Source organism: Sturnus vulgaris, chromosome 3, assembly GCF_052056855.1.
Source record: "Sturnus vulgaris isolate bStuVul1 chromosome 3, bStuVul1.hap1, whole genome shotgun sequence".
NCBI classification, from domain to species: domain Eukaryota; kingdom Metazoa; phylum Chordata; class Aves; order Passeriformes; family Sturnidae; genus Sturnus; species Sturnus vulgaris.
Genome location: NC_142245.1, coordinates 58,216,603 through 58,231,128, shown reverse-complemented (window position 1 = coordinate 58,231,128; position 14,526 = coordinate 58,216,603). Strand labels below are relative to the sequence as shown.

The window sequence follows — 14,526 nt, the reverse complement described above, 5'->3', positions numbered from 1 at the left end:
CTGGTCCTTTGTCTAGAAGAACTGTATTAATACTAATATGTAAAAGTTCTTGGAGACATTTTGCTGGTAACTAATTGGAGACTGATAAAAAGGTTCCAGTGTAAGCTTAGCTATGGCTTAATTATTCACACAGAAGACTGTTTATAAGGTTTTTTTGCCAGTTCAATCTTTCATTTTCATAGTAATGATGCCAGTGTTAATTAGAAGATTGTCTTCAGTATTCTATACATTTACATTTAAGTGAGTTGTTTTAAAGGAGAGCTGAACTCTGGCACATCACTCTTCTCACTCAGCACCCGAGAAATTCAGAACATATGTTTTCTGAAAGGCACACTAACAGCTAAAGCAAGGGGAAAGGGAGAATTACTTTAATCTAGCATCTCATTAGTGAAGAGGAGATCCAGGCAATTGGCTTCAGTTTGCACACTGACTCCACTCATTTTCTCAGTCTCCGTTTTCTTTTAAAGAGCCTTTTATGGCTATAAAAAAGCACGGTGCACTAAGAGTTGAGGGAAGATCTGGAATATATGTGGAGGAGATGTGCAGTGAACTGATTCCAGTGCGAGGGACCAGTATAAGTATAGCTGGGGTCTGCTCACTCTTGGCTTTGCTCTTGAGAGGGACTTGCAATCAGTGCAGACAAACTCTCAGCTTGAGTCTCAGGTTTTTGCAGCTTCTAACACAGCAGCTTTGGGCCCTCAGATTTAAACTGATCTCTGGAGCAATTCCACTCTCCGTGCAGAGATCAGTTTTAATCTGGTCTGAAGACAGTTATGTGAATTAAAGTGTTTTCAAGCTGAGTAAGTTTAACAATGTCCGAAGAAACACTGATGAGCATAGCTGGTGTTTTCCTTATGTTGTGAAAGTATTCGGAAAAATAATAAATCCATCTTAGTTCTTGTTTTTCTCTGGCTCCTGTTCTGAGCAGTGCAATTTTGTCAGGATGAGGAAGAACTTCTCTTGGAAGTGGCTCTCTTGGCCACTTTCCCAACATGTTCACATGAATCCGGCCAGTGCCTGGGCAAGGTGTATGATGTTGATTCACAAGAGATCTGCAAATCTGAGTGCGTATCAACAATCTCATCCTGGAGGCAAAACACATGTACTTGACTTCCTCCTGGCACTAGGCTTGCATTGCTCAGTAAAAGTAAATGCTCTCTGATGGCTCTGTGTGGTGAAATGAGCTGTGGCTCACTGGAGCGAGTACACACCTATGTGCAGTATGGAATTTGGTGTTATGTCTGTTCAGAAAGCAGGGATGATAGTGAAATCATTCTTAAGGTTTAGATTTATCGAGGGCATAAGAATGTTTTATTTTTTTAATACAAATCTGTTGCATTTAATAGCTAGACGAAAATTCTTTTAAAACCAAAAGACCCCATTAAAAGTAGTTCTGACCTTGAGTAAAAAAACCCTAAACCAAAAAGCAAACCAAAGAGTGAGAGTCTGAAAAGGCTCCTGGGGATTTCAGACATGCTTTTGATTTTGAGGGGAATGTGCACACAGCCTACACTGTAACCCTGAAGTGTTTGACCTTGTTTGTTTTACAGATAGTACTTTCATTGGTTAAAATTTCACAACAGATACTCTTTTCCTTTTTGTTTGAAAAGCAGAATAATCACGTGATATGAGCAGAATAAAGACATAAAAATAACTTGGCTCAGAATGTTCTTCACTCTGCTTATGAAGTAGTTCTAATTGTATTATTCTGTTATCATAGCTATGGGAATGTATTAAAATTTATACCAAAATACCCTAAATGAAAACTTTGAATTAATACATGCATATATAAAATAAATTACATTTTTTCACCGTACTGAATTTCACCTTAGTATTCTCTCATAACCACCCTGGCTTATTATGAGTGCTGGCCAGTTTGGTAGTGATTGCCAAAGAAAACAACACATTGTAATATCTGCAGCTCTCTGAGGTTTGTTAATTCTTCATTTTGAGAGGAGAGGGTTTGGAGCTGTGGCTGGGGTTCCAAGCATGGACATGAACTGGCTGTGACACAGGCTCACTTCCTCTGTGTGTGGACGTGGGACGTAGGCAACACTGCCATGAAAACTAGCAACGGTGACAAAGTTAGTTCAAGTGTGAAAAACCAAGCTAAATTATTTGACTGTATTTGTATCAAGACTACTTTTAGTTGGTTTGTTGGTTTCTAAGAGAAGAGCAGTTTAATAAGCTTACAGCCCACCAGTGAGTTGTAAATGGGGATCACACTCCCCTGGGGAAACATTTATTAGAAGTTTGCTTGAGTTCTTTTTTTCAGAACAGTGAATACTGAAATCCAGTAAGACTTCCTGAAATGAATTGCAATGGCTTGTACTCCTGCAGGGTAACATCTTACTTTATACGGGGTCCTTATGGATCACTGCTCCGTGGAGAGATGAATGGCACAACCTGCTTTACCCCCGGGAGAGGGGGACAGGACCAGTGCTGCTGGAATTGGCAAAGGGCACTGCCTGAGATGGCTCTTTCTGATGAATGGCTGGACGAAGAACAACCAAACCCCAACAGTGAGAAACAAAAGCCACAGCCTGTGTCAGCCCTCTCCCCAGGGGTGGTGCTCCTTAGAGCACTGTGCCTTCTGTGAATGCAGATGTTTGGTCTTGCCATTCACCAGCCATGACCCCTGGGAGACAGCCCCTCATGGAGCACAGCTATTGTGCTGCAGAATGCCAGAGCCCGTTCTGAAGATGCTTTGAGTGGAAAAAGGGGTCTTATTCACTGTTGGAGGATTGTGTTTTATCTGTCCAGGGCCTATGAAAGAAAAAGTGATTGATATGGGGAGCCCTTTGCCATTCTACAGTGCTTTCTTAGCCTTTAGGACTCCAGTAAGCTGCAGAAATTGTGTTGGTTTGGGATGGAAGTTTATAGGCAGATGTGGACTTAGAGCGAATGGGAATGTTTCTGGAAATCTGTTCTTGCATATAATTAAATTATGATTATTAAGAAAAAAATCTTAGGCCAGGGAAGAAAGAAATGAAACTCAGACTTTAGCTCTGAGAAGCTTATCAGCATTAAGTTTGAGTAATTTCAGTGTGACAGGTAAGTGTGGAAACCCACACAGATCTAGTTACAACTTGTTGGGGTAATAGCTGTCTGCTTTCACATAATTTACTTCTTAAAAAATCGCTTTTGTGGCTTCTAATTTCACGGTTAGACTGTGCTTACATGTGAAAGTATTTATAATTGCTTGAAAATGGCACACCAAACATAACCTGCAAAACTTATTTCTCCCAGTAAATACACGAGGTACATGGTGTGATTGTTGGGGTTGTCCTGTGCAGGGCCAGGAACTGGTTGTGGGTCCCTTCCAACTCAGGATATTCTGTGATTCTATGACCTGGGTGTGCTTCAGCACACAAAAAAATTAGATAAGTGCAGCCATTTGTTAGAAGGAAGTATGTGTAGTGATGATGTTTTGGTCAGGTTTTTAGTTTTTTGGGGTTTTTTTGAGATGCATAGATTTTCATAGGGTACCTTTGGAGGCTTTGTTACAAAGTCATTTGTTTTATCTCTGTGTAGGTTTTCTTAGATTTTCTTTCAAGTAAGGGAAAAATCTCCCCCCCAAAAAAGATGAAATTAAATTCTGGTTGTGTCAGAACTATCACAGTGAACATAGAGGATTCATTGATCAGGAACTGAAGGAGGTGTTGTCCTGACATCATCTTCATCTTGCACACATTAGCTGCTAGTTTGACAAAATCTCAATATATGCAAACTTTTCCTCCCTATGCAGAGTGAAGATTTCCACATATATACTCAGTACTGCACCAACTACCCAAGGTAGGAATTATGGTTCCTTTTCTTCCTTTGTCCCTTGGCCAGTTTGTGTAATGCAAGTTACGCTCTATGGAAAAAAAAAAAAAAAAAAAAAAAAGAAAGAAAGTTAACTTCTCCCCTTCCTAAATTTGAGGGAATTTACCCTTCATGTAAAAAAGAAAAAAAAAATTTTCAAAAATGCTTATCTGAAATTTTGTTTCATCTATTCTTGTGGTTCATTGCTTTACCCTTCTTTAGAAAATGATGGTGTTATTCTGCAATGCTGCTTATATCATTCCCATGGTTGCATGTGAAGGGAGAACATAGCTGAATGCACAAGATTTAAAAAAAAAAAAAAAAAGCCAAACCAAACAACAGAAACAGTAGTTAGTAGAATGGAAACCTGCTGCCCTTTTACAAGCTAAAAAGGAAGCAATTCTTTACCTACAGACGTATGGGAACAGAGTGTCTTAAAGCCGTGTATTGGTGTTTTCAGGTCTGTGGCTGTGCTGACAGAGTGCATGAGGAACAAGGCACTGGCCAAGTTCTTCAGAGAGCGGCAAGAAGCGCTGCAGCATTCTCTGCCCCTGGGCTCCTACCTCCTGAAACCTGTCCAGCGCATCCTCAAGTACCACCTGCTTTTGCACGTAAGAAATGTGCTTTGTTTAGGGCTGCGGTGTTCCTGCCTCTGGTACAAGGCTTGGTAGCTAGAAAGGTTCTGGTTTTCCTTAAATGCTCTTGCTTTTGTGGGTATTTGATTTCAACATGTGGAGGTTTTCTGTCTTTGAAATGCATCTATTTGGAGTGGGGAATTTATGGTAATTAGTTTAGACACATTGCATCAGTCTTTGCATCCAAATAATTAGCACTTTTTTTGAAAACTGGTCTGTAATTCTGAAGTTGTCTGGAAAATTCTTGTAATGATTAAACATTTTGTACACAAATTTATTGTTCCAATGGAGAACAATGTTTTTCCACATGTTGCAATGCTGGGGGTGGTTGAAAAAAGAACTAAATATATATAAACACTCTGACTGCTAAGAATTTTGTGGAGAGGAATGATGGAGGAAGTGGGAATGCTTTCCACATTCAGTGAATTGACTTAAGCAAGTTTCGGAAATTCATGCTTCATTGTTAACATTTTTCACATATGTTTCCTATTAGAGAGTCATGTTCTAGTGAAGTGTAAAGACACTGATCCTTATTTTTAATGCCTGGTGCTTTTCTGCTCTCCAACTGTAAAGCAATGCCTAGTGTAATTCCATCAGGGTTTTCTAAGTGTGTAGAAATGTTCTGTGTTGAAGGAAAGCCATTAAATGCTGTCTGAGAAATCTCCTGTCAGTGAGCTGCACTCTCTTTCTGTGCCTCTCTGCTCACACTGGCCGCTTCAAGTGTACTTGCTGCTAAACTGACCCCAAAGACTTGATTTTTTTAGTCATCTTGTGTTAATCAAATTGATAGCAACATGCATCAGTAACAAAGGCAGGAACATTGCCTTCGAGTGATTGTGATGCACAGAGAGAGCAGTGCAGATAAAAACACACTATTGCATTTGACTGGGAGAGTTCACCTTGGAATAAGGGGACTCTTTTTTCTCTTTGTCTTAGGAAATAGAAAACCACCTTGACAAGGACACTGAGGGCTATGATGTGGTGCTGGATGCCATAGATACCATGCAGAGAGTGGCATGGCATATAAATGACATGAAGAGGAAACACGAACACGCCATCAGGCTCCAGGTGAGTTCTCAGAGAGAACCTGGTTTTGTCAATATATATGCAATTAACATTTTTTAGTTTATCTTTTCTTTTAATCTTTGTCAGTCATAATTTAGACTCCCGTTGAGCATGCCTGTGGCTATTTGATCTTGGAAACCATGGTCATAACTGCTGCAGGAAAATCTCAGACATCTCTAACCTACAAGCAGCATCCTGTAAAGCATTTATTTTGCAGTAATATGGAACTTAAGATAACTCTTCTTTCTTCCTTTCCCTCAATTGTGCAGCACTGCTGTACAACCCTAGGGCATGGCTTTGTTCAGAAATCCTGTGGTTTCCGATTTCTTCCCTTTGTGCTGATTAATTTTGTTTTGAGGCACTTCTTTTGCTCGTTCTTGTTTAAATACTTTCCTCTTGGATTTTAGAAAACTCATTATCAGTTGCTTTTTGAAAAGCATAAACCTAGAAACATGATACTCAGAAAAACTCTAACTTCGCTTCAAATGAAGATTTTTTTGGGGACAAGAAAGAAAAGCTACTCCCTGAGTAATTTTTGGCATTAAGAGCAAGCTCTTTTGTAGAATTTTTGCTCTCATTCTGTTTCCAGGTTCCCAGTGAATCGCACTTCTATGTTACATTTTCAATATTCATATCACTTTAAGAAAACTGGAGGGATTTTTTTACTTTATAAAAGGGAGTAATAAGCCTATCCCATTTCAGAAATGCATATCATGTAATTCTTTGCCCATTTTTGTTTTTTAGCATACATTACATTTATTCACCCTTTTTTGTGGTTTTCTCATTTTCTCTGTTTTGGGGTTTTTTTAATGGTTGTTTATTTTTTGTATTGCTGTTGTTTATGTGTAAGGAAAATTTGACAATGTCTTGCCTGCAGCAGCGTAACCTTTGCCACACATTGCTGGAAATATGTGCTAATGACTTTTACCAAATGTCTGCTATAAATCTGAGTAATTATATTCGGCAATAAATAAGAATTAAATGCTTTTGGGGAAAAAAAGCTTTTTTTTTCTTTATTGAGCTCAGCTGCCAAATGTATGGGTTGTGGAAAATGTTTATATTCATAGGTCCCCTTTAAAGCCTGTTTCTGCAGCCGTAGAGATAGGCCTTCTATGGGCTCTCATACTGCAATGTGGTCTGCAAGTACTGTAACAGCAGTTCTTGCAGGAAGTGTCCCTCAAGAGTGGTGGACTTGATCCTGACTCAGTTAATAAGTTCCTGAAGAGATCTGATACAATGCAACTTTCAATTTATTTTTTTTTTTTATAACTATCTGTATAGTCCAAAGTGGGCTGCTTTGGCGTTTTATTCCTGTGAATGCTTTAGCTTGCATTGGTGCTTCAAATAGACTGGGATGTTTTCCAGCTGAAAGCTCTATCAAAGTCTAATATCCTAGAGCAGCCAACAGGATGAGGCAATCTGTCCCTGCTTTGCTAATGCTGCCAGGTTTAAAGTCCTATGGATGTTTTTAAAGAGTTCCCTAGTTAAAAATTTAGCCTCCTTTTAGAGTTTGGTGTCCTATGCTTAAGTCCTATGTCATTGCCATTGACAGAAAACACAAGCAGTTTAAGGAAACAGAACAGCCATAGCTAAGTGACAGTCTTTTAAAGATGTTCTTTGATGTTTCTCCAACCTTTTTCTTTTCTTAAGTAATAAACAAGGTGAGAAATATCTGTGGTATTTACACGAATCATTAATATACAAGCAAATATTCAGATGTTCAGTTGACTGAATCACTTGTGGTCCTTTAGTGTTCTGGGAATCATCTCTTCAATCCAAACAACTCACAGAAGTGTCTTATGTGATGGACCTATAGGACATGGACATGGCTTTATAATTCATTCAGTGAGAGACCACACAACTCCAGGAAGATACCCAGGGTGAGAGGGAAATATTAAGAGAGATAGGATGGGAACATAGAGTAGAGTGTGATAGGGACTGATGATTGAATTACAAAAGACTTTCTGGTTTTGGGAGCAAGGGAAGCAGAGGTTGTGCTCTTTCATTACAGGCTGCCCCAGGGAGTTCAGGGCCCTTTGCTGGTTCCATGCAGAGGCAGTAATCAGGACTCAGGGAATGTTTTAGTGTGGGCTTTGCAGTGAGCCTCCAAGCACTGTCTGCGGTGTTACACATAACCTACCAACCTCAGGATTGGTGTCTAGTGACTTTCCACTGTTGGATGCTAAACGTTCTATAGGAGAGTTTGTAGGGAATGGCCTCAGCAGATAGTTTGGGTCCTTTGTTTCAACAAGATCTCTGAAATTTATTTTCGTTGTTGTTCTTTGATGTGTTGCAGGAGATACAGAGTTTGCTCACTAACTGGAAAGGGCCAGACCTCACGAGTTACGGGGAGCTGGTGTTAGAAGGAACGTTCCGCATTCAGCGAGCCAAAAATGAGCGCACGCTGTTCCTCTTTGACAAGATGCTGCTAATTACAAAAAAGAGAGATGAAATGTTTGCATACAAAGCTCACATACTGGTATGTCAGAGAGCAGCTGGTAATGTGCTGTCTACAGGTCTCCTTAAAACTCCTCTGTGATTCACATTGTTTCCTCTCTTCCTTGCAGTGTGGAAACCTGATGCTTGTTGAAGTAATACCAAAGGAACCACTTAGCTTTAGTGTCTTCCACTACAAAAATCCTAAGATGCAGCATACTGTCCAGGTACAACAGAAACCTCCCTGCCCACTGGGTAACCTGGCTCATGTCCATATGGTGTTTATGACCCTGCACAGTGCAGGAATGCCTTTTTCTCATGATGCCCAATTTTTTTATCAGGCAAAATCTCAGCAAGACAAGCGCCTTTGGATTCTTCACTTGAAGAGGTTAATTCTAGAAAATCATCCTGCTAAAATTCCTGCCAAGGTAAAAAAAAAAGCAGAAACAAAAACTAACCAACCAAACAAAAAACCCAAACAAAATCACAAGATGTCTCCTTGTATGAGTACTAACTTAAAACAAACTTGTTAGCTGCAATATGCATGCAATATACAGAGAGTTTAGCCTCCAGGATGTTAATTAATGTGTTGTTTCCTTATATCTTTAAAAGTTCCTCAGAATAAATAGGGAAGTTGCACTATAATTATCTGCAGGGCTTGGTATGGGAGTAGAAGAATTTAACTGGGTTAGCAGCATTTGCCTGCCAAGACGTAAATAACGGAGGGGAAATGTCAGGAAGCTTGACTCTAGCAGCACATCTTAGCTGGCTGCTGCCTCTCTGCAGAGCACTGGGATGCACTATTTGCAGTACTGTAGATATTTTTAATTTTAATCAGTCTTGGTTAGGTATCATAGCAGTGAAGCCATTGGCAGCACACACTTCACTGCAACTACACACACCCTTCCTCAACCCAGCATCCTTAGCTGGGACATCTGTCACTTTTTGGTGAGCTAGGTAGCAAGCTTTATGCCAGAAAAAAATGAGGCACTGATATCATAATCATAGCTATAATATCTTGGAATGAGGAAATCTCCTCCTCTTATTTATGAAATCCAGCCTTAGAGCTTCAGGTGATGCCTTGCAGTGTGAAATACAGCACCTCTCAAAGGGGGTTAACCCCCCTTAGCTCTTGCCTAGACACAGCAGACACTGACTCGTATGAAAACAGGATTTTTTTTCACACTGAGTTTACTCTTGGTTTTTCAGTTTCCTTGACTGTGTTTTCACTCAGTTTTATGCTGTAATGGCTAAAAAATGTTACCTGTGACTGACGTGCACCGTACTGTGCTAACATGCATTTTCAACAGTGTAATGAAAAGAGATTTATGGGAGAAAAAAGTCCTAGCAGGTCCTATTGCAAATTCTCCTCTTTTTGTTGACGAAGTCTATTGAAGGTATAATGTTTATACTAGTATCCATACTTACACTGTAAATACTCATTGCAGTTTATTAGGTTGTTTAAAAAATTTACAGCGTGATCTCAGCCCTTGTATCAAAATTTTTTATTAAATTTTTATCTTATCTGTGGAAAAAAATGTGAAACCAAAAATATTTTCTTCTCAGAGAAATAGTTTCACTTGTAAAAGGAAAAGTCTAATAAAATAAATGTTTGAGGTTATCTGAACATTTTTTAATAATTTTTTTTTCTGTTGAACTGATAATTGCTTGTTGTGAGGCTTCGGTCTGTCCAGCTTCTGGAGAATGTAATAGTAGTCCACATGTGACGCCTGGTGGAAAATTACCAAACTGCACCTTTACAGGGGCAAGCATCTTAGACAGGATATTTCAGTTTAGATTATTTTTTATTTAGTAGCTGATATGCTTCCTAAAACATCCGAATTTTTTTTCTATTTAAAAAGGGACAAATTTTAACCAATCAGGAGATACTCTTTATCCTGCATCAATCTTACTTAAACCAAATTATTATTATTTTTTTTGGCACACACTCTTCCTCTCCTTGCACTGCCTGTGCAGAGTTGGGAAAGACAAAGATTCTGGGTGCAGTGAACAACAGGTTTTGTGTGCAGACCTGGAGATAAGCTCTGGTGAGTTCCTGTCACCAAAATTTTCCTCCCCATATGTAACATGCTCAATAAACAGAGAAAAACAAAAAATACAAACCAAAAAACAATGCTGCTAACCATATTTATTAGTTCCCAAATTAAATTTACTGTTATTTGTGCATAAGCTCACTACTATCTGTAATATGCAATACAGCTTGCCCTGCTACTAACAGTTTTAACTTCTTCATTTGTCATTTTTTCTCTTCCAGGCCAAACAGGCAATTCTTGAAATGGATGCCATACGTAAGTGGGTTCTTTTTCACTTTTGTTTTAAAAATTAATAAAACCATCTTCAACATTTTGGCTTTAGCTGTTGATGTCATCTGAGATGGAAGAATGCCAGGCTTATGTTCCTTGAATTATGACCCTGCCGGAAAAGGCAAAATTTGATGCAGATCCTGCAGAGTTTGTTGGGAAGGCTCTGACTGAGCAACTGGCAAGCAAACATGATAGTGGTGGTGGATAAATGTTCCTGGGTTAGCCCTCTGGGGCCAGGCACAGCTACGTGGGCAAAGCGTTCCCATGGCTGCCTGGGTCACAGCTCCCTACAGCAGCACGTCCTGCTTGTGCAGCTCCAGGCTCTCGTGTTGTGCAACTGCTCGGCATAAAGGGATGATGGCACTGCCTCCAAACTGAGCTACCAAGGTGTGTGAAGTGCCATCCTTGTCACTCTCTTATTCTCTTCGCATCTGCTTGTTCCACAGATCACCCAGGCTTCCACTATAGCCCTGAGGGAGAAATAAAATCATCATACCAGCCTAAGGAAGGCTCTGCTCCTCACAGAGTGAGAAGGAAATCAGGTGAATAAACTCATTTACACCCTAGATGACAAAAGGAAAAACAAGCAGGGTTGTTTTAGAGGTGGATTAGGCTGGGCACATGGAATTGGTTTTTAATCTGCACTATAGGTAGATTTAACATGGCACAGTATCTCTCCGATGTGGATGAAGTATCTTATTAACTATTTGTTGCTTTTATAATTTATGTTTCTATCTACTGTTTGCATTTAATTTAAGGAATATACATTTGTAATGGTGTATGTATAAAGAACAGTTGGCACTCTAATAGATTTCAGTGCATATGCAGGAAAGCCAGTCATTATTTAAATCTGACATCCTCCCTTTCTGCAGTTATTATTGTTTCTGAAGTGGTTCCATCTTGATTATGATAGGCTTATTATTTCAAAACATGATTACTATCTGTACTTAGTGTAATGTTTGTCTTATGGATAATAGAGATTTGAGAGGTGGTTTTGCTGACTTTGGGGTTTTTTTGCCCTCCTAACTCAAGCATATATCCTTAATTACTCTCAAAGACACTACCAATGTCTTTGTAGTTGGGTGACTTCATATTGCAGTCCCTCTTCGTCTCCTTAAAGACCTTTCCAATTTGGTGTGTCACATTGTATAATGGGGATGACTTAAATAAGGCTCATGAGAATACTGGAGTAATGATTTAACGTACAGCAGCATTTCTGTCTGAAAAGCAGTCAAGTTCTAAATATGTTTGAGGTATGTTCTGCTTTTTTTCTGAGGTGTTTGCACACCTTTGTTGCATTGGTGCTGCTCTTTCTGTGAAGGGAAGAATACAAAATACTTATCAAAGGGTCTCCAGTGTAATCTTCAGCTACTTACACTTTCTAAGCCCATCTAAGACTTTAGTACCTTATGAATATTTCTAATAGAAAACCTCCAACATTGTAGAGCAATAACAGAGCTGACTAGGTCTTTTGAAAGCAGGAGTCTTAGCATGGCATAAAAATTTATGTGTGCCTTGATGAATGGAGGGCAACTGCTATTGCACTAAGAAACAAATATGTTCTTTGGTAACAGCTGTGGATTTCACACTTCAACAAATCTTTGTGAGGAAATTTTGCAATAAAGAAATTAAAATCTGGCTTCACTGCATGAGCTCAGAAGCTTAAATTTTTATATACATGTAATAAAAAGTTGTACAGGATGCCCATAGCTTTCTTTGGAATGCCACAGTGGGTAAACACATTGTTGTCTTTTTCAGAACCCTCATCTAGAGTCCATAAAGTTTTGAAGTCAAATGGTAAGATACTTTGTGTACTGCTTACTGACCTGGTGCTTCTGTACTTAGTAGAACAACTGAAGACAGATTCTTTTTTTCTTGTAACTGTCCCTAAATACAGTTGGGGGGGGAAGAGGAATTTTGGGAAAAAAAAAACAAACCCAAAATGTTCACGCTTAAATCTAATATCTGCTTTTCCACACTTGGGGATTGGTGCTGTGAACATCCTAGGAACTGAACACACCAAGTCTTGGTGATTGTGAACAGTTCCTCAAATCATAGCAGTGCTGCAAAATCAGAGCCTTAAGTGGAACTCTGGTAAAGCTCATGCTGTCTGTTTTATCAGAAATCCTATAGTCTGTTTGCTCAATTGCTGCAGCATTCAATTCAATTCCCCCTTTTGGGAATTCATAATTGGGGTAGCACCGAAACAGGCATAGATTGACACCAGTTTGATTATTCATTGATGTGTTTCTGTTTTCAGATGTAAGCCCAGATATGCAGAAGGTAAGCCATTTCTTAAATTCCTTGTTTTAGCCCATTCATATGATTTAAGAGCACAGTATTTACTGGAGAATCTGCATCTTCTTGGTTGTGTTGACCATAAGAATGAAAACAAACTCCTAAGTGTTATTTAGCATCTCAAAAAAGATTACTGCAATGAAAGGAATAGAAATACAGCTTATTGTTTTGTGAATATTTAATAAAGAAAAAATCACCAATCCATATATGGTTGTGGTTTATAATACAGTCCAATCAATTACTAGTGCTATAGGATACTTAAAAATAACACTAGAATCAAGGAAGTACAGTGTATAAAAATAGTGTTTATTCTTTGGATCATATTATCTTTGTGTTTATTAAATAAGACCAGAAAATTTCAACATAATCTGAGATATTTATATGTGTGTGTGTATATATATATATGTGTATATATATGTGTATATATAAAATGATATATCACCAAACGGAGCACATGCAGCTTAAGCAGATTGTAATGACCATTTCTAATTTTTACATTTTCTGTAAGAACTTGCATTGAAATTCCCAGTGCAGTTTGAAAGTCTCATTTTGAATCTCGGGTCTTAGGATTTTATTTAGGATGGGATTTAAAAAGTGTGTGTGTGTTACTATCAGACTACATTAGATATTATTCATTGTCTTGCCATAATATTGAAGCTCAGGATTCAATGTGAATGGGGGTTTTTGCATATATTTTTTCAGTTCTAAATATTATATGGAAGAGTACTGGTTGTTGTACTTATTTCTTTATAAATCTCATTTCAGTGCAGCTAATTGACTGTAGGTTAAATGTTGCCTGTGAGTCTGATGTAAGAGGATCTTACTAAAATATAGAATCTATATAAACTTCTAATCAAAGTTTCATGATTTCTTTTTTCAAGCAGATGGGCATTGAAGGAGCCCTATTATCTCAAGCCACCAAACTAGGATCAAGTGAAGCCCTGCTGAATTCTAGGAAGAAGATTTCGCTGGAATCCAGTGGGCTGGAGAGCCAGTTTCAAGAGTCTATTGAACCGGCCTACTGTAGTGATCATGATGAAACTCTTCAGACTTCTGCAACAGAACAGATTGATGCTGATGATGAAGAAGAGTCTGAACAGGTAGGAAAAACGGGGGAAAAAATAAAATAATTTTTCCCTGCGGAGAATGGAAGAAAGTTTAAAATATGTATAACAGGCAGAAATGCATTGCAAACATTTACAACTTTCTCTTCTTAGAAACATTTTTATTTAGGCTTCACACAGTACTCACTTGCATTTTAACAGAGAAGATGTAAAAGCCCCTATACAGAGGGAGAAATTCCCACTGCCTCAATTTTGCTTAGTCTTTTGCAGTCCTCCAACCTAGTTATCACAGAAAAGTTTTATCTGTTGCAAACAGCTGGCTTTTCCTGACTTCTTCAGCTGATTCCCTGAAAAAACCTTTTTAGGCCTCATGCAGAGACAGTGCCTTCAAGGACTTGAATATTAAGTTAAGATTCAGGCACTGCTGCATGTGGTGGGATGTTTCTTGATCTGTGAGCCTCTGGCAGTAGCTACGAATGTGTGAACTTGAATATGAGAAGTTTTGAGTAGGATTTCTGAAAATGAGAGTCTTTATCTCTTACTACTGCACAGATGGTAGTTTTTCTTACTCAGTAGGATGTTCCCACACATACGTAGTACCATTGAAAGACTAAAAATCCAACTTTGATATGTGGCTATATTAAAGAATCTACATTTTCAGTTTATTTGGTTTAGTTGGTACTGAGGTCATATTCTTGTGTGGTTCATGTATTTTGTGAATTATCTGAAACCAATTATTGAAATTCTTTTTGAAGCTGACTGCATTTCCTCTTTGGAATTACACTATTTGCATTATAAATATTTGAAAAAATGTATCTTATACCAGTGTAGTGCAGTGTCTCGTAATTCTCCCTCTTGCCAACATTAGTAAGAATGAAAGAATGAGTAAGAACAAAA

At 38.5% G+C, this 14,526-nt stretch overlaps 1 protein-coding gene across 5 annotated transcripts in view; it reads left to right on the top strand.

Moving 5' to 3' along the window:
* The window catches only part of PLEKHG1 (pleckstrin homology and RhoGEF domain containing G1), a 126,479-nt gene that overhangs the window by 104,921 nt on the left and 7,032 nt on the right, over positions 1-14,526 (top strand). For 4 of the 5 annotated variants that reach the window (XM_088161729.1, XM_014874195.2, XM_088161732.1 and 1 more), the window contains 11 exons: positions 3,749-3,795; positions 4,268-4,418; positions 5,379-5,510; positions 7,804-7,986; positions 8,075-8,170; positions 8,285-8,371; positions 10,219-10,252; positions 10,714-10,809; positions 12,026-12,064; positions 12,528-12,550; positions 13,447-13,665. In XM_088161729.1, the coding sequence (XP_088017855.1) occupies positions 3,749-3,795; positions 4,268-4,418; positions 5,379-5,510; positions 7,804-7,986; positions 8,075-8,170; positions 8,285-8,371; positions 10,219-10,252; positions 10,714-10,809; positions 12,026-12,064; positions 12,528-12,550; positions 13,447-13,665 (1,107 nt within the window). The remainder of the gene's footprint in view (positions 1-3,748; positions 3,796-4,267; positions 4,419-5,378; positions 5,511-7,803; positions 7,987-8,074; positions 8,171-8,284; positions 8,372-10,218; positions 10,253-10,713; positions 10,810-12,025; positions 12,065-12,527; positions 12,551-13,446; positions 13,666-14,526) is intronic. The other variant, XM_088161730.1, reaches the window with a different exon arrangement.